General features: G+C 40.7%; 1 protein-coding gene, 1 long non-coding RNA gene and 1 pseudogene across 13 annotated transcripts in view; 2 read left to right on the forward strand and 1 right to left on the reverse strand.

The window, feature by feature from the left end:
• IWS1 (interacts with SUPT6H, CTD assembly factor 1) overlaps window positions 1–8,252 on the forward strand; it is a 41,156-nt gene extending 32,904 nt beyond the window's left edge. For 4 of the 12 annotated variants that reach the window (XM_072757480.1, XM_072757483.1, XM_072757476.1 and 1 more), the window contains exons 12-15: window positions 466–522; window positions 3,138–3,249; window positions 3,705–3,862; window positions 7,877–8,252. In XM_072757480.1, coding sequence (XP_072613581.1) covers window positions 466–522; window positions 3,138–3,249; window positions 3,705–3,833 — 298 coding nt within the window. In that variant the 3' untranslated portion in view covers window positions 3,834–3,862; window positions 7,877–8,252. Of the gene's footprint in view, window positions 1–465; window positions 523–3,137; window positions 3,250–3,704; window positions 6,854–7,876 lie in introns of those variants that run through there. The other 8 variants (XM_072757478.1, XM_072757473.1, XM_072757472.1 and 5 more) reach the window with 3 other exon arrangements.
• Window positions 8,253–11,766: 3,514 nt separating this feature from the next.
• On the reverse strand, window positions 11,767–14,553 carry LOC112932734 (small ribosomal subunit protein eS12-like; annotated as a pseudogene).
• Window positions 14,554–14,947: 394 nt separating this feature from the next.
• LOC112932726 (uncharacterized) lies at window positions 14,948–20,995 on the forward strand. The gene is made up of 5 exons (XR_003237541.2): window positions 14,948–15,339; window positions 16,015–16,076; window positions 16,244–16,394; window positions 17,897–17,987; window positions 20,921–20,995. It is a non-coding gene; the product is annotated as an uncharacterized lncRNA (long non-coding RNA).
• The last annotated feature ends 454 nt before the right edge of the window (window positions 20,996–21,449 follow it).

Consider the following 21,449-nt stretch of genomic DNA (forward strand, 5'->3'; position numbering starts at 1 on the left):
GATATGTCTGTGTAGTTCATACCCTTTTAGTTTAAATGTGGTATTGTAATAAGGCCCATACTCCCTCCTTGTTTGGTTCTATCTGGTGGAATGTGGCCCGTGCCACAGTTTCAGAGGTTGCTTATGTTGTTTCAACCAGTTGCAGAAAAAAAAACTTTCTCAGGCCCATTTTCACTTTCTTAGGAGGAAAAAAAATGGCTACTGGTTCAGTTTGTATCAGCAAACTGAATACAGTTGCATCCAGGATGACAGGATTATAAATTACAAAAATGGCAGTTACTGCTCACCCATGATGAAATCTGGTGTGCAAGTAATCATTAAAAGAAGTGGTACTTTTACAATATTTGGAGTAATTTTTCCAGATCCAGTGTAAAGGACCTAATTATGGTCTGAGTTTGATGTTTTGCTTTGCTGGTTTTTTTCTTAGTTATAAGGTTCTAATATTCCTGGCATCTTTTTTCACAGCACTGGTGGTCAGACACCCCGAAGAGACCTGGAAAAGGTGCTGACAGGGGAAGAGAAGTAAGACTTAAAAATTTATTTTTTCTTAAGCTTGATATAGAGACTCTTCTGCTTGCTGCTTTAACAAAGTTCATATTAGTGGGGGATGATTTTCAGTTTAAGATTTATTGAATATCCACAAATACAGTGGTATAAGGATATAAGATTAAGAAATAGTTCATTCGTAAAGATTTTTTACTGCTTGATATGTACTAGACTCTATTAAGCCCCGGGAATACAAAATTGAATTAAAAAATAGTCCATGCTCATAAAATGTCTATAGAGTTTATAAACGAAGGTGAGAGCTTAAGTAAAGACATGGGTTATCATGCAAGGCCCACTTTAGGAATGGCAAGTAGACTGAAGCAGTTGAGCAGTAGTATGGTATGTGAGGAGGTAGGAGATGAGTTCAGGAGTGGAGATGTGGGCCAAATTTTGAAGAGCTTTAGATCAAGACAAGGAATTGTCACTCCTCTTTGATTCCATGTAGACTAGAAGTTGTCAGATTTGATTTGGAGTACTGGTGCTGGTGTCATCGTGGTGTAGGGTGGGTTAGAGTACAGAGGAGCTGAAAGCAGTGAAACTTGAGGTGGTGATGGGGCAGCAGAAGGCTAGAAGACTTAGTGGAGCAAATTACCAAGAGTTGGTGACTCTGTGGGCGAGGAGTTTGGCTAACGTTGACCAACCAGAATTTTGCCCCAAGTTACTGAGACTTGATGGTGTTACCATTTGCTCAAGTGGAGAGGAAGAGTAGATTTTGAGAATGTAGGTGCGTTCTGTTTGGACCATAGTAAATGAGATATTTCTGTGAATATCGTGAGTCTAAAACTTGGACACTGGGCCTAGAGACATAATAGGTTTGGCAGTTATTTCCACAGAAAAGTTACGGAATCCACAAAGTATAGAGAGTAGGAAATAATCCGCACCACTCTGAGAAGGGGTGTGGCCAGTGCAGGTGAGTGTGTGCTGTCCTGCACATAGGAGACCCTAGAGAGAATGAGGCCAGGCTGGAGAGGGGCTGTGGCAAAGAGCCTGGGCTGTGGCCAAGGCTGCAGAGGGCTTTGTGCAGTGAGTGTGGGCAGACTGCAAAAGGAGAGAAGGAGAGGGGTTAGAAGGTACCGATGTTGGGGGTTTATGGATAGGTTTGATGATGGGGCAGGTGGCAGCTTCAGGGGAGAATAAGGTAGGAGAATTTTCTTTTGCAAGCCACTTAATTTATTCATGTATTTGAAGCTTATGGAAGCTTCGTGTTAAGAATAGATTAAACTCAGGGCACCTGGGTGGCTCAGTCGTTTCAGGGTCTGACTCTTGATTTTGGCTCAGATCATGATCTCGGGGTTGTGAGATTGGGTTCCACTCTAGGTGTGGAGCCTGCTTAAGATTCCCTCTCTCCTTCTCCCCTTCTTCCCACGCTCTCTTTTTAAAAAAGGAAAAGAAAACAATTCCACTCTATACAAAGGAATAGAAATGATGTAGAACCTTTTTATCCTTCTTTTCCACCTCCCCAGACACAGACATATATATACCTACTCTCCATTTACCACTAGGGTGAATAGTTACCTAAAGGTTGAGTGATTTGAATGCCCAGACATTTACAGATAGGCTTTACTTTTGAAGGATGCTAGTCTTAATTTGGTCTCAAATCGCACCATCAAATGCTGGCAAGGATGTTGAGAAACTAGCTCGCTCATACATTGCTATCTGTAAAATGATACAGCTATACTGTGGAAAACAGTTTGGCAGTTGCATATAAAGTTAAACCTGCAACCACCATATGATCCCTCACTTGCACTCCTGGGTTTTTTTTACCCAGAGAAATGAACACTTATGTTTGTGCAAAAACCTGTATGTGAGCATATAGCTTTATTCATGATAGTCCAGAACTGGGACAACAACCCAGGTGTCCTTCAGCAGGTGAATGGTTAAACAAACTGTGGTACATATATACAATAGAAGACAACTCAGCAGTTAAATGAACAAAATATTGATAGATGTAACTAACAACTTGAATGGATCCTTAAGGGCATTATGTTTAGTGGACAAAGCCAGTTCCTAAAGATTACATAGTGTATTTCATTTATAGAACATTCTTTAAATACTAAAATAACAAAATAGATTTGTGGTCACCAGGGATTAGGAGCTGGGCAGATGGGGTAGGAGGGTGGCTATGTTTTGATAAAAGGACAGTAGGATGGACCCTTGTGGGGAGTACACAAACCTGCACGTTTGATAAAATTGCATAGAACTAAGAAACACAGACACACAAATGGATGTAAGTAAAACTGGGGAAATGTAAATAAAAATTGATGGACTTTTATCAACATCAATATCCTAGTTCTTGTAGGATAATTTTGCTTGTTGCATGCTTTCCAATCTTGGAAAGGAAAGGGGCTTGATTATGTCTGAAGCTGAGGAGATGCTAAAAGGAATCCTGAATATGCACAGGAAGTTGGCTTTGGGAGGGAAGGTGAAGAACTTTTAGAGTAATGTGAGTGATAGCGAGATCAGCTAAGATAGCAGGGGGGCAGATTGGGTGACCTGGGAGACAGAGGAAGTTTGAAACACCTGTGCAGCTGAGTCAGCTGCACACAACTATGGTTGACTACATAATAGCATGTTCTTCTTTCCATTCTCAGGGCTCTCAGACCTGGAGATCCTGGATTCTGTGCCCGTGCGAGGGTCCCCATGCCCTCAAACAAGGACTACGTTGTCAGACCTAAATGGAACGTGGAAATGGAGTCATCCAGGGTAAGCAAGCAGGGAGATAGCAAGGTCGATCTCAAGTGCAAATTACTATTTTGTCTTTTACTTCGTGTATAATACCTCTTAACAGCTCCTGAGGTTTATCTGATTTAAAGAGAGCTGTTTTCTGGTCTCTTAGCTAGCCTGATCATTCCTTGCTTATGAGCTTCACTTCAGACTTAAGTAACCTTATCAAGCCAGGAAGTTTCTTCTTACCCCTTTATTTCAACTGAATCATAAAGCCTAAAGTGTTCTTATGCAGTCATTTTTTAGAACTGTGAGAAACAGACCTCCCTACTTCTGCAATCCACCCTTCCCTTTCTCTTCAACTGTTTTAAGTAATTCTGTTGTGAAATATTTAGGGTAGACACTTCCTCTGTCATCATTGTAAATACTACTCCGTGATCTTCATTGCTCTTCAGTAATCTTTTTTTATTCTCCATTCAAACTACTCTTTCTAGCCTGGTATTCTTAAAAAGGGCCTAAGCCGATTGGAAAAGCATAAGAGGCGATTTGCAGAACAGAAACGACTCAGCAAAGTGCATCGTGCTGTCAAGTTCAGCATTGAAGGCAACAGGATGCCCCTGTAGTCCTGGCCCTACCAGAGTGTATCCGGGAGGTATCCCCAAGGAAGCATGCTCTGTGCATGAGCTTGAATTGTCAGCAGCTAGAGTGAAAACAAGTGTGCGTGTGCTTTCTTAACCAGAAAAGGCCCAGCCCACTTTTAGTTACTAAAATAATGGCCTTTAACAAACACTTTGTGACTTTCGAGTCCTGTTGAATATTTAGAAATTGATATGGAAGTTCCTTCCTTTATTAGTACCCCAGAAACTCATAGATAATTAATTCCCTGAGAAGCATCTTGATTTTCATGTTACCCATTTTTTATTAAAAAAGCTTTTTTAGGGTCAAGAATCATAGTGGTCTCCATAACAGGCATGTAAAGTGATGAGTAGCTTCTTCGTAGAAGGGAGGTGACTTTTTTCCACCATTGTCAGTGGCCCAGCATTGTGCGTTTGCAAAGACCCATCACATAAAGCCTTACACTGAATATTTGATAAATGTGATTAGTACATACTTAATACATGGTCAGAAATGAAAGCATTGGGGCCATTCCTTAAAGCCAGACTCACTCCCTGCTGTGCTCTGAGATGATAGCGGTACCTCTGTGCAGCAGTGTGCTCTTGAGAGTCTATGTTGCCTTCCTTTTGTGACTTTTCCATGACCCTGCTTGGGCAGCTTTTGTCACAGACTACACTCACCTTTGTGCCAGTTCATTTTTGCTGTTATGCTGCAATCAAAACAAAGCACATTTTCTTACTTATTGAGAATAAATGAAAGGTAGAGCACTACTACTTCAGTGCCAAGAACTTTTTTGTACTTCCTTACCTTTTTCTTGTACTTCCTTACCTTTTTTTTGTACTTCCTTACCTTTTTTGTACTTTTATCTATGTCCACATCCCTTGATACTCCTTCTCTTCCTCAACTGCCCCTCTTTCTTTTTAATTTTACTTTTTTCACTGTCTTTTCCCTATTACTATCCCTCTCTTACTAGTATTTTTTCTTCCCCAGCACACTTCCGTTTGAGAATTGAGAACAAAATAAGGCAAAGAAATTGTAATAAAATCTCAGTGGCCAGTCTTTGGAAGCCTAGCTATGTGTCTTGAAGGACACTTACCCGTTTGCCACTGTTGCTGGTTCTGATCCCGTTCAGCCAGTAGGTGACAGGCAGGTGGGAAGAAGTGGCCCAGCCTCCTGGTAAAGCAGAGAGGTGACTAACAGGAGGAGAGGGAAATTCAAACTGAATTCCTTTGCTTCATCCCAGCACTCCCAAGATTATAACGTGCCAATCTAGGCCCAAGTCTGGCTAATTAGAGCTCGGTCAAAAAAATAAGGCATGTTTTAAGGTCTGGTAGTTTCATGTTACATTTTAGGGTATTGTCCTTAAACGCCCTGACACTATTTCCCTGTTTGGAAAAAGTCCTTACAGATTTACTGAGGGCTTTCACATTGCAGACACTAATAAGTATTATTATAAAATGTATTTTCCAGAGAGAAAATTGGAGTGAGTAAATGGCTTTCAAATGAAACTCTTTTTGTTTTAAATGTCATTTATTTTTGAAATTATATAAGTAAACATAAAACACTGTAGGATAACCCCATTTCCAAAGCCCTGCTCTTCCTTGAAGTTCCCACTGTGTTAACAGTTTGATGTGTTAAATGTATTTCCAGTAATGCTTAAAACCTGGTTTTTTCTGGTTATAATTATAGAAAAATTTGAGATTATAAAAACCATTCAAAAGCAGTTTGATAGAATTTTTGCCTATGGATACTTTTCACAAAATTATACTGTATATAACTTTGATCCCTTCCCCTCGTTAAATCACCTTATCATTTATAACAGCTGCACAATAGTCTATCATGTGAATATATAATTTGTTTATTCCTCTATGGTTTCTGATTTTCACTCCTCTAAGTAATACAGTAACCTACACTACATTGTATGTTTATATGTTAATTTATTCCATGGAGTGGTTTTAGGATAACAGTAAAATGACAAAAGCATTGTATGTTTTTATATAAATTTTTAATGCAGAAAGCACAAATAAAATTAATGTCACTTGTAATTCCATCACACCTTAGTATTAACATTTTGGGTTATTTCCTTTTTGTCCTTTTTATATTGTACATAAACATTACTGGTTTTGTGGTTTGGTGTTTTTCTTTTCAACTTTTATGCAAAATTGTGTTTTATACTTTGTTGGATTTGTGTTTTACTTAACGTGGTAAAAATTCATTTAAGTAAACCTTCTTCTGTGACTTAATACTGTGTCACAATACAGTTGTACCATAATTTTTTTTAAGCAAACCCATCTTGCTAATCTTTTCAGCTGCTTTTGTTTTTTTTACTGATAAAACAGTGCAGCATACACTTTTAATGCCCTAAAGAGATAGTACAGAGTTGAATCAGTAGAGAGGTCATTGAATTTAGCGTGTTGGGTAGTAGATCCTGTGTATTCTCAGGCTTGGGGAAACTGGGTGTCTGCCAAGCTACAAGTCTTAAAAAAGTTATATAACTGGGAATGGATCAGTGTGACTTGGGTGTGTCCCTTTTGCAGAGGCTAGAGGGCTCAGGTTCTTAGAGAGTCCTGGGAGACCTTCCTGCTGGCATATAGACTGCTGGCAGTTGGGTAACTGGTGGAGATCTGAGCAGGTAAGGCTTCTGATGTGGACTACTATAAGTACTAAGCATCAGGACATATTGTCTGAAGGGAGGTCACATGTTTAGAACTGTCCAGGAAATCAAGGGATTTAGATGATATTCATCTGAGAACCAATATTTATGCTAACTCAAAGTACTAGTGCCAAGTGTTAAATAAATAATTGGACTTGGGATTATTTTAGAAAGTCTAGGGTGGATGATCAATGTGACTCTTGTTCAAGACTGACTTAAGGTTCCTTGCTGCTGTCTGAGGTGCACGCTGGGTCTGGAGGTGGGATGACACTTGGGAGACTCCTCAACTCAAAGGAACATCACCATACTGGTAACTGACCCCAGTCTCTCCTGGGCCCTGCCTTCCTTTAGCAGCCTTGGAATTGAGTTTCACAGGTGATTCAGTAATAAACATTTGGGGAGAAGTAGAAAAATTCTTCTCTTATTAAACCACTCAACATTCTTAGAGATCACAATTGTCAGTAACATTATTGTCAACAAGAAGAGTTCCCCCTGGTCTTTGACAGACTTAAGCATATCCAAAGGTATCAATTTCTTGGAGACTACATCTTTTCCAGACACACAGAAATTATAAAAGAAGTAATGTAACAACTAAACTTTTAAACATAGAAGGCAAGCAGGAAGATATGGAAGAAGTAGTAAGTCCCTTGGATCAAAAGACTTCATTTACTTTTCTTTTTGTGTCACATATATTTATTTAACATAAATGTAATTGGTTTCAAAGTAGTAGTAATACTAGTTAATAGCTGATATTTATTTTGAGCACTGACTGTGCTGATATTTGACACTATTATTTCATTTACTTCTCTCAGCTGTCCTGAAAGGAATACGGACCAGGGGCCTGATTTGCCCAGGGTTCTAGAACTTGCTGAGGCAAACTGAGGATCACTCCAAGTCTGAAACTAGAGCTCCAGAATCAATGGGTTCACTTTATTTATCCTCTCACTTCATTCATTAGGCTTATCTTTTCCTCAGATGACTTTCCTTGCCTTAGAAGATTATTATTCTTCAAGCCAGTGCTGTTGGGAGGTGAATGTCAAGTGTTCAGCTCCATGTTTGACCTTTGAAAGGAAAAAGCACATAGCCAAAATGTAATTTAATGGAATTGAGATCATAGTTTAAATTTTCCTCCTTTCATCTAGAAACTTTCTAAAGACTGAGGCCAAATTTTAAAATAAGACACAGACAGCTGTTATGCTTCATTGAGAAAGTTTAATATGTGTACATTGCTAAGGCTTGTGTGTATACTTGATCTGTTTTTCTGAGGTCACCAAAGCATATTGTGATTATTCCAGAGATAGCAGCTCTTCTGACTGTGAACTTTAAGATAAAAAAAGATGAAAGACAAAACTAGATTTGTTTCAATAATTTGCTCTTTAATTTTTACCCCACTCTTAGTTTCAGGGGACCTCCAAGAAGGGTATCAGTCGACTGGATAAACAGATGAGAAAGTTCACAGATATCAGGAAAAAAAGCAGATCTGCACACGCAGTGAAAATCAGCATCGAGGGCAATAAAATGCCATTGTGACCTTGCATGGGACGTGTCCCCATCTCTAAGAAATGCGCAATGGACTCTTTGGAGAAAGAAGATGATATTTTAAAAAATTTTTTTAGTGTATCTGTAAATGGTTCTGCTTGTATCAAATGTTGTCATAGAACTCACATTTCTCTCACTTGTATTTAAAAACTGTTTGTTGTGTACTTTGTACAGAAGAATACTTACTAGTCATACTTCTATAAACTTTACACAATAAAGTTCCATTCTGTTTTGGGGGGCTGTCTCTTCATTGTCTTAGAGGATGTATTCTTAGTAGGGATAAAAATTGGTTCTTGGTGGGGGGAAAAAATCTCAGATATTACAATGGCTCTGACCCTCTGTGTTCTGTGTCCAGCCTTCCCAACTGTGGTATAGTAAGGAATTTCTCTGGTCTCTGTCTTGGGTTCCTGACAAGGAGCTTCTAAAACCTTTGGTATTTCCAGGGTGATATGAATGTCTTTGTGATGCTAATGAGGTGACTCTTGGTAGGCCTTTAGAAGCTTTAGGATGGGGCCTGTCACCAATAAGATCTACCACATAACTCAAGGGTTGGGATTTGAGGCAGGCCTACAGGGGAGTGTATTGAATTCAGTCATGTCCCCAGTGATGTATGTGATTGGTCATGCCTGAATTTAAAAACCCCAATTAAAAACTCTGGACACTCAAGCTCAGTGGGGCTTCCTGATTGATGAGCACAGTGACCATCTGAGGTGGTGATGTGCCTTCATTTCACAAAGAAGGTGTGGAAGTGAATTCTTCCCAGAACTCGCCCTGTGTCTCTTCATTTGGGTGGTCCTCCCACTTTGAGTCCTTTATAATAAAACTAACCATAAACATAGTGCTTTCCTGAGTTCTGTCATTTTAGCAAATCCTTGAACCTAAGGGAGTATGGGAACCCCAAGATTTGTAACCAGTCAAAAATGAGCATGGACCCACTTGCAGCTGGCATCCAAAATTGGGTAGTCTTGTGAAGGACTGAGCCCTTAAACCTGAGTGTGATGCTAACTCCGGGTGGTTAGTGTCAGAAGTGAATTGGGATATTCTAGTTGAAGTTGAAATACTGAGAAAGTCTTAACTATTTCTCTTGTCAGGGAAATTTTAATTACTTGATTTTAACGTTTTCTCATGGGAAGGGTTCTGTAAATGAAAAAGTTGTGAAATACTGCCTTGGAAGAAATGTGGATGTAACTGAAAATCACTACCAATTACTGATAGCAGTTGGGCAGTTGGGTTAGAAATAATTATAGTTTATTACTCTATTCTATTTTTGTGATACCTTAAACTTACCTTAATGGTCTCCGCAGATTTAACTATGAAAAAAATCTCTGGTTAGTCAAAATGACTAAATCCAAGAACTAGTCATACATTTCAATTATAAAAGTTCTACTCATACAAATTGGAATAGGCTTTCTGACAGCCTTAATTTTATTTTATTTTTTAAGATTTTATTTATTCGTAAGAGACAGGCAGAGGGAGAAGCAGGCTCCCCTGCAGGGAGCCTGATGTGGGACTCAATCCCAGGACCCCAGGATCACAACCTGAGCCAGATGCTCAACCACTGAGCCACCCAGGTGTCTCTAACAACCTTGATTTTCAAAAAACCATGAAAGTTGTACTTGCCATAAAAGCCTTTGAACAGCCAAAATGGCATGAGGTATATGCACTTAATGGAAAGAATCCAGAACTCTGCATTTACTTTTTAAAGAGATTTTATTTATTTATTTATTTATTTATTTATTTATTTATTTATTTATTTGAGAGAGAATGAGAGCACAAGCAGAGGGAGAAGCAGACTCCTGCTGAGGAAGCCTGTTGCTGGGCTCAGTCCTGGGACTGGGATCCTGAGCTGAGCTGAGGGCAGATGCTGAACTGTCCGAGCCACTAGGTGCCCCTGCGTTTACTTTCAACAAACAGCACAGATGGGACAGTGAACTGGAAAAGGCAGGTGCATAAAATATTCTCAGATGACTGCTAACTGCTGGGTGGAGATGGAACCAATTATCTTCTACAGTCCTCTTGCTTTATATACAACACCTAAAAAAAAAAAAACGTGTGAGGGCAGTCAAAGCACAGCCACCTACTGAAGCAGATGTTGATGACCCTGGTCATCGCTAAAAATTGTAAAGAAAGATTTGAGAATCGTGCTTTAAAAAAAGACTTAAAGTTACCAGTATAGCAGTTTGCTACTTGTTGGGGTAAACTCCCAAGTATCTGATGATTTCTTCTATGTGGTATAAAAAAAACATGGTATCAGTGGAGTGATAAACATATCTGAGGAATGTAAAATGCTGCAGGGGTTTCTCGGAAAGATCGTTTCTGTATAAATGATCCTTGGTCCATGGGTCAGAACTCTCAAACCTGGCCTAACAGAACGGCTTTTTTTGTTCTTTTTTTTTTAAGTTTTGGAAATTTTCCAAGCCATTTTTTTTGCAAGAATGGTAAAATAAATTCCCATATACTCTTCACCTATATTTAACCAATTGTTCACATTTGTAGTATTTATACATGTAACTTGATGATAGCTCGCCTCTTGGTCCCCAAATATGTCAGCATATTTCTCTCTACAAGGACCCTTAGTTTGTTCCAGTGTTGGTGGTGATAACTGACCACTTGGATGGAATGATACAGAATCATTTTTTTACAGTTAAATTATTGACTAATTTTATTTTACATTATGTGTAAATATGTAAAATACACATAAAATATGACCCCTTAAAGGACAGTTTTTAAGTGTACAGTTAGTGGCATTAAGTCCATTCACAGTTGTTTGCAATCATCACTGCCTTTTATCTCCAGAAATCTTTTCATCTTATAAAATGAAAGTACCCATTAAATAGTAACTCCACATTCTTTTCCACCTGCCCCAGCGCTGGCAGTCACCATTCTACTTTGTCTCTGGTTTTGACTATTATGTCTCATAAAAATGGAATCATACATTGTTTACCCTTTGTGACTGGTGTGTTCACTTAGCATAATGTCCTCAAGGTTTGTTCATGTTGAAGCGGGAGTCAGAATTTCCTTCCATTTTAAGTCTGAATAATACTGTATTATATATATATATACACCATGGTTTGTTTATCCGTTCATCATCTGTTGGTGGCTATTTGGGTGGCTTTTACCTTTTGGCTGTTGTGGAAATTGCTGCCATGAATAAGGGAGTGCAAATATTTCTTTGAGACCCTGCTTTCAGTTCTTTCGAGTGTATATCTAGAGGTAGAATTGTTGGATCATAGGGTAATTCTAATATTAAGGAACTGCCGTGCTGTTTTCCAAAACGGCTGCACCATTTTACGTTCCTACCAATAGTGCAAAGAGTTCTGATTTGTCCACAGCCACATCAACTCTTGTTTCTTGGGTTTTGTTTTTGTTTTTTTGATAGTAGCCGTCCTAATGAGTGTAAGATGGTATGTCATTGTGGTTTTGACTTAGTTTTCTGATGATTAGTGATATTGAACATCTTTTCATATGCTAATTAGTGCTTTTGTTACCTTCTTGGAGAAAATGCCTATTCAAATATTTTGCCCAAGTAATTTGTTGTTGGAGTTCTGTATAAATTCTGGGTAATAACTTATCAGATAAATAATTTGCAAATACTTTTCCCATTTTTATGAATTGCCGTTTCACTCTTTATTCCCATCAAATGGTCTGGGCCCCCTTGTCAAGTATCATTTGGCCATGTATACAGAGTTTGTTTCTGGGCTCACTTAACTGTCAGTCTATATGACTGTCTTTGTGCAAGCATGACACTGTTAGGAACAAGAACCAAGTTTTTTACTTGTACATTTTTCGAATTTGAAGTATTCCTCAGTGATGTCCTAGCCTGAGATTCTTTGCCATAGTTCTTAACTGCCACACAGCTGCAACCGACTACTTTATGGAGTTTCCCTCTCTGTTCAGAGGCCTACCCATTCCCCTAACTTTTTGTCATCAACCTTAATTAGGTTGATTTTGGTGGTTAGCACAAAGGGCCTCCACCAACTTGACACCCATAAGCTCATCACAGTTGGATGCCAGCACACAAAGTTGGTCTTGGTGCTTGTCTTAAGGCTTTGGCAGCCTTGCGAATTCCACGTTAGGCCACTGTGGATGAGGGCAGTTTTCAACACCCCTTGTAAAGCAGTATTAAGGCCCATTACACCTCCAGCAGCGATGGCTTCCTCAGCCACAGTGGTGGGCTAGGGCGGAGCCCAACCTTGAGTATATCTGCAGCCCCGCCTCTGAGCAACTCATTGGCATGAGGAAAAGAGCAAGAGCACAACATTGTTTTGACTACTATGGCTTTGTAAATTTTGAAATCCAGAAGTGTGAGTCTTCCAACTTTCTTCTTTTTTAAGATTGGTTTAGCTATTTGGGTTCTTTGAGGTTTCATATGAATTCTGAGGTGGATTATTCTGTTTCTTCAGTAAACATTGGGATGTTGATAGCGACTGCATTGGTTCTACAGATCACTTTGGGTATTATTGACATTTTAACAATATTAAGTCTTCCAGTCTATGGACACAGGATGTCTTTCTGTATATTCTCTTTCATTTCTTTGCACAACATTTCAGTGTATGTTCTATGGACATTTTCTTTGTAGTTGTGTAATTACTTATAACATCCTAAGTTATAAATATTTTTCAGTAATTTCAATCACACTTACCATTTCTTTGTAGTCTACTTGCCTTTATGTTATTGATGTCACAAATTTTAAACCCAGTGAAAGGGATCTCTGGGTGGCGCAGCGGTTTGGCACCTGCCTTTGGCCCAGGGTGTGATCCTGGAGACCTGGGATCGAATCCCACGTCGGGCTCCTGGTGCATGGAGCCTGCTTCTCCCTCTGCCTGTGTCTCTGCCTCTCTCTCTGCCTCTCTCTCTCTCTGTGTGTGTGACTATCATAAATAAATAAAAAATTTTAAAAAATAAATAAATAAAAAATAAACCCAGTAAAAGAAGTTATGATAGTGGGTTTTATGTTTGTCCATCTATTTACGTGTACTGGAAAGATTTACATTTTTGTATGGCTTCAAGTTACTAGTGTCCTTTTAGCCCGAAAGACCACCTTTACTTTTAGCATTTCTTATAGAAATTGTTTAGTGATAGTAAATTTCCATAGCATTTGTTTATCTGAGAATGTCTTAATTTCTCCCTAATTTTTGAAGGATAGTTTTGCCAAATAGAGAATTCTTGGCTGACAGAGATTTTATTCTTGCATCGCTTTAATTATACCATCCAACTGCTTCCTGGCCTTTTAAGATTGTACCCTGGGAGCCAGAGAGTGACTGACCCCTTTACTAGTAAAATACATTTTTTTTGGAGGGTATCAGGTTAACCATTGTTTCCAAATCGCCTTCTCCCCACCCACAGGCACAATACTCTTCCTCTCAAACAGGCAGAGATTGTCAGGCCAAGCTCCATACAGTATCTGTTCTAATCTTCCCCTCTTGTGGTAGCAGAAGTCTTCCAGCCTCAGATGCACAGGTAGAGTGGAGTGTGGAGTAAAGTGTGGAGTAGGTTACTTGTATATAAAACGATTGCTGAGATGTAGAGAAGTCCTGAGAGGTGGAATTGTCTAGTGTAGACATAGGCTAGAAATGCTATAAAAATGCATGTGTTTCTGTAGTGAGTTGTCTCAAGTTGGCTGATTTTGGTACCATTGAGCTACATATGCATTTTATATGTTCATTGGTTTTTTTTAAAGAAAGTGGTATGTCACAGCATTACCTGTATGTCTCATCTTAAGCAAGCCAAGTACATTAAAATGTAAAGATCTGGGGATCCCTGGGTGGCTCAGTGGTTTATCGCCTGCCTTCGGCCCAGGGTGTGATCCTGGGGTCCAGGGATCAAGTCCCACATCAGGCTCCCTGCAAGGAGCCTGCTTCTCCCTCTGCCTGTGTCTCTGCCTCTTTCTCTGTCTCTCATGAATAAATAATAAAAAAATCATAATAACGTCTTTAAAATGTAAAGATCTGACCAAAACTTCAGGGTGATAGTTTGTAAAAGGATTTACTTGGAAGATTTTTAAAAAACATTCTTGCTGTTGGGGCATCTGAGTGGTGCAGTTAAGTGTCCAACTCTTGGTTTTGGCTGAGGTCATGAGATCGAGCCCCCAGTTGGGCTCTGCTCAGCACAGAGTGTGCTTGAGATGCTCTTATCTCCTCTCCCTCTGTCCCTCCCCCTGTGCTCTCTTTCTCTCAAATAAATCTTAAAATAAAAACATTCTTGCTGCTTTTTTTTTTTAATTTAATTTAATTTATTTATGATAGGCACACAGTGAGAGAGAGAGAGGCAGAGACACAGGCAGAGGGAGAAGCAGGCTCCATGCACCAGGAGCCTGACGTGGGGCTCAATCCTGAGTCTCCAGGATCGCGCCCTGGGCCAAAGGCAGGCGCCAAACCGCTGCGCCACCCAGGGATCCCTCTTGCTGCTTTAGAGCAGGATTTGAAAGAGCAACTAGTGAAAACACTGCTCACTAGGAGATGAGGGTTTGAGTCTGTGCTCCCAGGACTAGCTCGGTTCTTACAAAGCGTGGGCCCTGTCCTGTAGGTTCTTTCCATGGTGGAACTGCAGTTATGGGCCCTAAGACAGCTAGCTAGTTATTCCTGGGGTTTATTTGACTAGAGAGCAATAGGCTCTAAATAAAATACTTTGTAAATGTCTTATGATGATGACATGTTAAAAAGTCAGTGGACTGAAAGTAAAGAGACAGAGCTTGGTGTCCCAAAATGTGAGGATCTCTGTGGTGATGGAAATCAGAGCTCATGGGTTAAGAGTCAGGAGACAAAAAGAGAGAGGTTATGCTTTCCTGCCCTTTGAGTTTGGAGAAGGGGTGATTTCTTTATAATTCTCTTCTTTCTTGTGTATGTTTTGAGAAAAGAAGTTACTTTTTTGGCTAGAGATAGTACAGAAATAGTTTCCCAGGCCAGTTCTGTGTGAGCCTGGCAGAGGTTGGTAAGCACTGGTCTTGTGAGGAACTTACATGGTAGTTGACCAGTGTAGTCGCGGACAACCCTTCAAGCTGACCTCTTCTGAAACATATCAGGAGGAAGTAGGACCGAATTAAAGAGGTTGTGAGTTCCCAGGGGTCAAGGACCATATCCATCTGATTGTCACCGTTCAGTTTGTTGAACTGATCTAACTTATGGCACTTCACATTTTGACATTGATTGTACTTAATTCTATGAATGATGATATTGTCCCTATTTTACAGATGAAGACAAGAAATCAAGTGCACAAAGATCAAGGTTCCACTCACCTGGTAAGTGGCAGAGCCAGACTTCGAGGTCAGGTCTCCTGATTCCAGATCCCTGGCCACCTCTTCAGCTGGATCTTTTCCACATGACGTATGTTAATAGATTTTATTGTTCAGACTTTCAGTTCTTGGCTTTTATTTTCTGGCTATTTCTAAGTGTTGCTTTCCTATTTTTACTGAGGAAGTCAGAAAACCTTGAGGTGGAAAAAGCCATTCAGGGGTTTCCTAAGAAGTAGTGTTCACTATGAAATTTTTAAAAAAGAGATAAAATCCGGTAGACTTTCAGCATAATCATGTTATCCTTAGAGTAGAATTCAGAATGAAATTGACCTCATATCAACCAGTTTTCTTTTTAAAAAATTTTAAAGCAAAACCTTATAAGTCAATCCCATAACCTAGAAGGTATTATAAGGACCGTACCATCCTGTGCATGTCTCTGCTGAAAGGGAGAGGAACTACAGCTGGCCTCATGTTTCGTGGTGTTCAGTAATCACCTATTTAGGTTTCACAATAAGCCACTGTTATCTTTCTGTAAGTGAGAAAAATGTGTTCAAAGTAAAATGACCACCCAAAGTCACTATAAGTAGCAAACTACCAGTGGATCTGGAGTTCATTCTTTCTGCCTCCAAAGCTTTCAGTTATTCTGCAGTGTTTTCTAGGTGAAATGCTAGGATTTAAATCATTGCTTAGAATTTTTGTAGTTGTTTTGGATCTTGTTTAAACTTTGTACCATCTTCAGTGAATACCTGTGTCCATTCTTTTCCAGATTTTGCTGTTACCATTCAAGATACCATTCCATGAATAATACATGGAAGACCTCAGGACACGGTTAGTGCTAATATTCTGATGAAGGGCCTCTGAGGGTCATGGCTGGGGAATGCTAAATAGTTTGGGGATAACCTTCTACAGATGCTCCATGCACTCATTTCTGTTAGGGCTGAGGATCCTGGGAAAAGTCTTCAATTCTGTCCACTGTTGGTTTTGATCATTGATAGGATTCATGGGCTGATGTGGCCCAGGCAGAGGCCCACCTGCAGAGACCATGGGAATCCCAAGGGAAAATTCATTGTAAGAGAAGGACCAGACTAACAGGGCAAGCCCTTCTTCTCAAGAAGATAGAATTTTGGAAGCACACTGAAGATCGTGGTATGTCCTGAGCCCACTAACATGGAAGTAGATTTGCTCTCTTGGGACCCAAGAAATGGGCTGTAGGTGTGAACTGAAAACTGTGTTGATAGATGATGCAACACTGGAGTTCAAAAAGTTTTGCTGTGGAATAACCCTGGTTATCCGTATGCAGAAGGAACACTCTCACCTTATAGCCCTGTAGAGTCCTGGCAGCTCCTCTGGTCAACCAACTTAGGGCATGGTGACAGGAATGAATCTCCCTCTTCAGGTCTATATGTGCAATCATCAGGCCCAGAGCCGCAAAAGCTTGAACGGAGTGGCCATCACAACCCATATAGGATCATGTGCACCCTTAGGATTCCTAGAATATTTGAGGAGGAAGGGTTTTCCTTGAGGTAGGACTCCCTACATTTGCATAGGTGAGCATTCAAAGCCATTGAGATTCAGCTATTAATATGAAATGACTTCATTTGTACTTATGCCTGATAAGGCTACAAAAGTTTTCCTTTCTGCTGCATTTTAAAATGGGTAAATGAACAGGATTTTTGAGACACCCAAGAAAACAATCAGTTAGTATAGCTTGTATCATCATTAAGGACTGGTTGATCCCCACATGGCGCATTGTCCGTAGTCTGCAGTTCCCATAGCCACTCTGGTCTCATGTCATGCTCCTCTTCCCTTCACTTGCTCCACTCCAGCGCCCCTGGCCAGCTTCCCTTTCTTCCTGTACACCCAGCTATTCCCAGTCTGGATCACATTTTCCTGCCCTGTCTCCTCAAATATCCACCAGCCTTGTTCTCTCACTCCTTTGTTCTCTGTTCAAATGTCACCTTATCTGTGACACCTTGCCTAGCTTTCTTATATGAGAAAGCAACACCTGTCCCTCACTAAATTTTTCCCTGAAGTGCTTTGCACCATCTAACTTACTATATAATTACTTGTTTGTTATTGAGTACATCCTCCCTGTTAGAGTGGGAGCTCCATGAGGGCAGGAAGTCCATCTGTTTTATTTATTGATGTATCCCCAGCAAGCAGAACAATGCCTGTCACATCATACACACTCTGTAAACTTGCTTCATTAATCGCCCTTACTACGTCCTTTCTTCATTAATCAATTCATTGAACACTGAGCCCTGTAGGTGCTGGATATGCTCAATAGCAGATGAGCTTCTTCCCTTTAATTAGGTCACAATGTGAGGAAGGACACAGAAAAGCAAATTTAACTTATTTCTTAATAAGAAATGCATTATGGTGGGCTTACTAGGGGTACAGCTGGAGGAGATCAAGAAAAACCATGCAGGAGGCAGTGTTGAGGGCAAGGATGATTATGATGGTGAACATTTATTGAGTGCTTACTCTCCACTAAGCAAATTAAATATGGTATCATTTAAGCCTGTTAACGGTTTTATGACATAAATGTTGGTATTACCTTTATCTTAAGGATGCAGAAACAAGCTCAGAAAGGACCAAGGTCATAGTCCTTGGAGCTGAGGTTCAAATTTGGCTTTTTCTGGTTCTAGGTTTCAAGCTTTAACTCTGTGCTGGGCAGACAAGCAGGGAAGACATTGAGCAGAAGAAACAATATATCCCAAGGATTGAAGCCCTATTCAGGTAACTGCAGAGATTCCAGAAAGAGGAATGTACAACACTTAGAAGGTGGCCTTAGTGGCCACAGGTTTTCATACCTGTGCCTGATTCCTTTCTGTTTCCTTCTTCCAGAGTAGCTTGCTACTCTCTGTATTCATCTTCTGAATATGCTTTGATCTGAAGGAAAAATTTCATGATTGAAGCAGGGGAGTTGACTCTGTGGTTGTAATAGCTCTGATGGGAGACAGAGTTTTTGAGTAGGACAGTAATTTTGAGAATGAAGAGAAAACAAATAGGAAGATCTTCAGAGAAAGAATTGCTAGAACTTGTTCCACATTTCACTGTCAGCCAGAGAAGGAGGATGGGGTACTATTAGTGAGGGCAGAGCATATAGGGGAAAGCCCGATGGGAGTGGTGAAGATGAAGAGTAAGGGTGATGATCTGAAGTACCTGTGGCTCACTGAGCCAGGGAGATGACCCTTGCTGGTCTGGATATATAAGGCTGGGGCTCTGAGTGGAGTCACAGAGCTGACAGACATCAGCTACTAGGTATTTCTTTAAATTGCTGCCAAGAGGGTACCCGGGTGGCTCAGCGGCTTAGCACCTGCCTTCAGCCCAGGGTGTGATCCTGGAGTCCTGGGATCGAGTCCCACATCAGGCTCTCTGCATGGAGCCTGCTTCTCCCTCTGCCTGTGTCTCTGCCTCTCTCTGTGTCTCTCATGAATAAATTTTAAAAATCTTAAGAAAAAAAGATCTGTCTTAAAAAAAATAAAATAAAAAAATAAATTGCTGCCAAGAAAGATAAGCAGTAGACTTGGTGTGGAACCTTTGGGAATGCCAGATGTGAATGCTAGGAATCTTCTCAATACTGACATCTTTGGAGGGATATTTGTTGTTTTCAGATCATTAGTTGTGACATCATCAGACACATATGTCTAAACCATTCAGGGAGGTTTTTGAAATTTTCTTGGCTTAAAAAAAAGTATCTGAGAACATAAGGTCTCCTGGCACCATTTTTTTCTGTAGAAGTCTAAGCAAAATGGCAGGTTAGGAGCCCCTTCAGCCAACCCAGCTGTATTTTCCCAGTGACGTCCACAACCCATCTGGAGTCATAGCCACAGTGATCACCCTTATCCATGAAATGTGATCAGAAACTTGATATAGACCCATTTCAGGCCAGCCTTCTCCCCAGCTCACAGTACTCACTAAGTGTCCAGGTGAAACCCAGCCAGGCCCCAAGACTGTTACCCCTATAGGAGCCCTTAATTTCAGAATGGTAGCTAGCACAAAGCACACTGGTGGTGAGGATCTTGGTTGCAGACCTTCTCCAAGTGCCCATGTGCACAAAGGCTAAATCTATACACAGGAGGACCCAGGGAATAGGCCAAGGTAAGATGGAGAGCCCCAGCCACTCATTATCTTTGTTCTCCCTTCCTTGATCAACAGTGTCCGGGTTCTCGTTGGGAAGGCAGGGAGGAGAATGAATTTGCCTTAGACCACATCCCAGCTCAGGTAGCATAGGGCCATGGTGTTATTAAAGTTGGGGAGGGAGTGGGACTCTTCATGGTGGTCTTCTTTTCATCTGTTCACTCATGGACATATTGAGATCACTTACGTAGCAGGATGGGAACAAGAATGGAAGTGGCAAGAGAGGGTGCTTTGGGGTCATATGACCCCAAGTCCTCTTCCCCTTCTGTCATCCATGGGCTATGTGGTCTAGGGCAAAAGTCTCTTCAACTCGCTAAGCCCTGGTTTCCTTCTCCTTGAAGGCATTGATGCCCACTGCACAGGGAAGTCATGGGGATGGAAGTGCTCAGAAGGATGCCCAGCACACAATAGGTAGCTCATTAGGTGAGGCTACCTCACTGTGAATATTTTTCAGTTTTCTATGTGCTTTTAATCTCACTGCTTAATTTAGCATTGCACTTGGTGGTGTGTGGCTTTATATTTCCTTGACCTCAGCTAGCAATAGTATAAGGATTGCATGCCCAGGCTCCAGAATTTGCTTAGACATAGCCTTGAATCCTGGCTCCTCCAGTGCTTGACTTTGCATAAGTAACTTTACTGATTGATTCCTGTGGGGATATGATGGCACCCTACCTCCCTTACAGAGCAGTTGTTAGAAGGAAGTAAGGTCATGCATGGGAACTGCTTGGTATATGGTAAAAATGAAGTGTTGGTATTCATCTTGTGAATATAATCACCCCGAGAAGGCATATGCTTATTCCAAAATTGAGCACTTACCATGGTTCAAAATATTTAACAAATCTTAACATTATCTTCAGAGTTCTTGGAATGCCTGTAATGGTAAGAAAATTTTAAAAAAGCAGTTTTGGGGGAAGTTTGATAAGATATTCAAAGGCAAATCTGCTGGTTGACATGACTGGTGGATTAAAATAATTATCCTTCCAGTCAAACACATTGTGTTTCTTGTAACCCATGCACGCATCCAGGAGAGGCCTTCCAGCAGTGTGGGCAGCAGCTCACGCAGCCTCCAGAGGACAACTTGGATCCTTACCCACTTGGTCCTGTGTGGTTCTCACATTATTATTATTTTTTGATTGGAAAGTGAAACATGCCCATGGTTAAAAAAGAAACATTTCAAAGGATAAGAGTAAAAAATCTCCCTACCACATAGAGGCAATCTACAGTTTTCACTGCCTTCTGTGCGTGTATGTAGTCATATGTGCTCCCTTTCAAAACAGCAAATGGGGGCCCAGCAGGTACACTGCTCTGCACCTTTTTCTTCGCACTCACAAAGCTCCCCTGAGGGCATGACTTTCAAGGACTGCCCTCTACAGAGAGGCACCAGCTATAGAAGAAATAATGCCCAAGGAAGGCCTTTGGGACTCCCCAGATACTTAAACAACAATGTGGCGTGTAACTGTCCCTACTGCTTACTCTGAAATTCCCATTTGTACGCTCTCATTTCAGTCATTTTCCGTTTACTTCTATAGCCAGCACTAAGGGTTGGACTTCTTTTGGAGGAAGAGAGAGAGGGGAAGGAAAGGAAGAGGAGAAGGAGAAGAGAAATAGAGGTAAGTGGGGAGAGGAGGAGGGAGGGGTCAGGTCTTTCACTCGTGGCTGTCTAGTGGCTATGGTTTGAACTGTGTCCCCTCCAAATTCATATGTTGAAGTTCACCAGAATGTGACCTTATTTGGATAAAGGGTCATTGCTGATGTAATTAGTTAAGTTAGGTCATACTAAAATAGGGCAGATCTCTACTCTAGAATGACTGGTGCACTTACAAGAAGGGGACACACAGGGAGAACATTGGGAAGATGAAGACAAAGATCAGGGTGACGTTTCTATAAGCGAAGGACACCAAAGCTTGCCTGCAAAGTGCCAGAAACTAGGAGAGAAGCATGAATAGAACCAGCCCTGCTGACAGCTTGATCTTAGATATCCAGCCTCCGGAACCATGAGATAATCAATGTCTATTGTTTAAGCCCCACTCCAACCCCGATTTGTGGTGCTTTTTACGG

This window comes from Vulpes vulpes, chromosome 5 (genome assembly GCF_048418805.1).
Source record: "Vulpes vulpes isolate BD-2025 chromosome 5, VulVul3, whole genome shotgun sequence".
NCBI lineage: Eukaryota > Metazoa > Chordata > Mammalia > Carnivora > Canidae > Vulpes > Vulpes vulpes.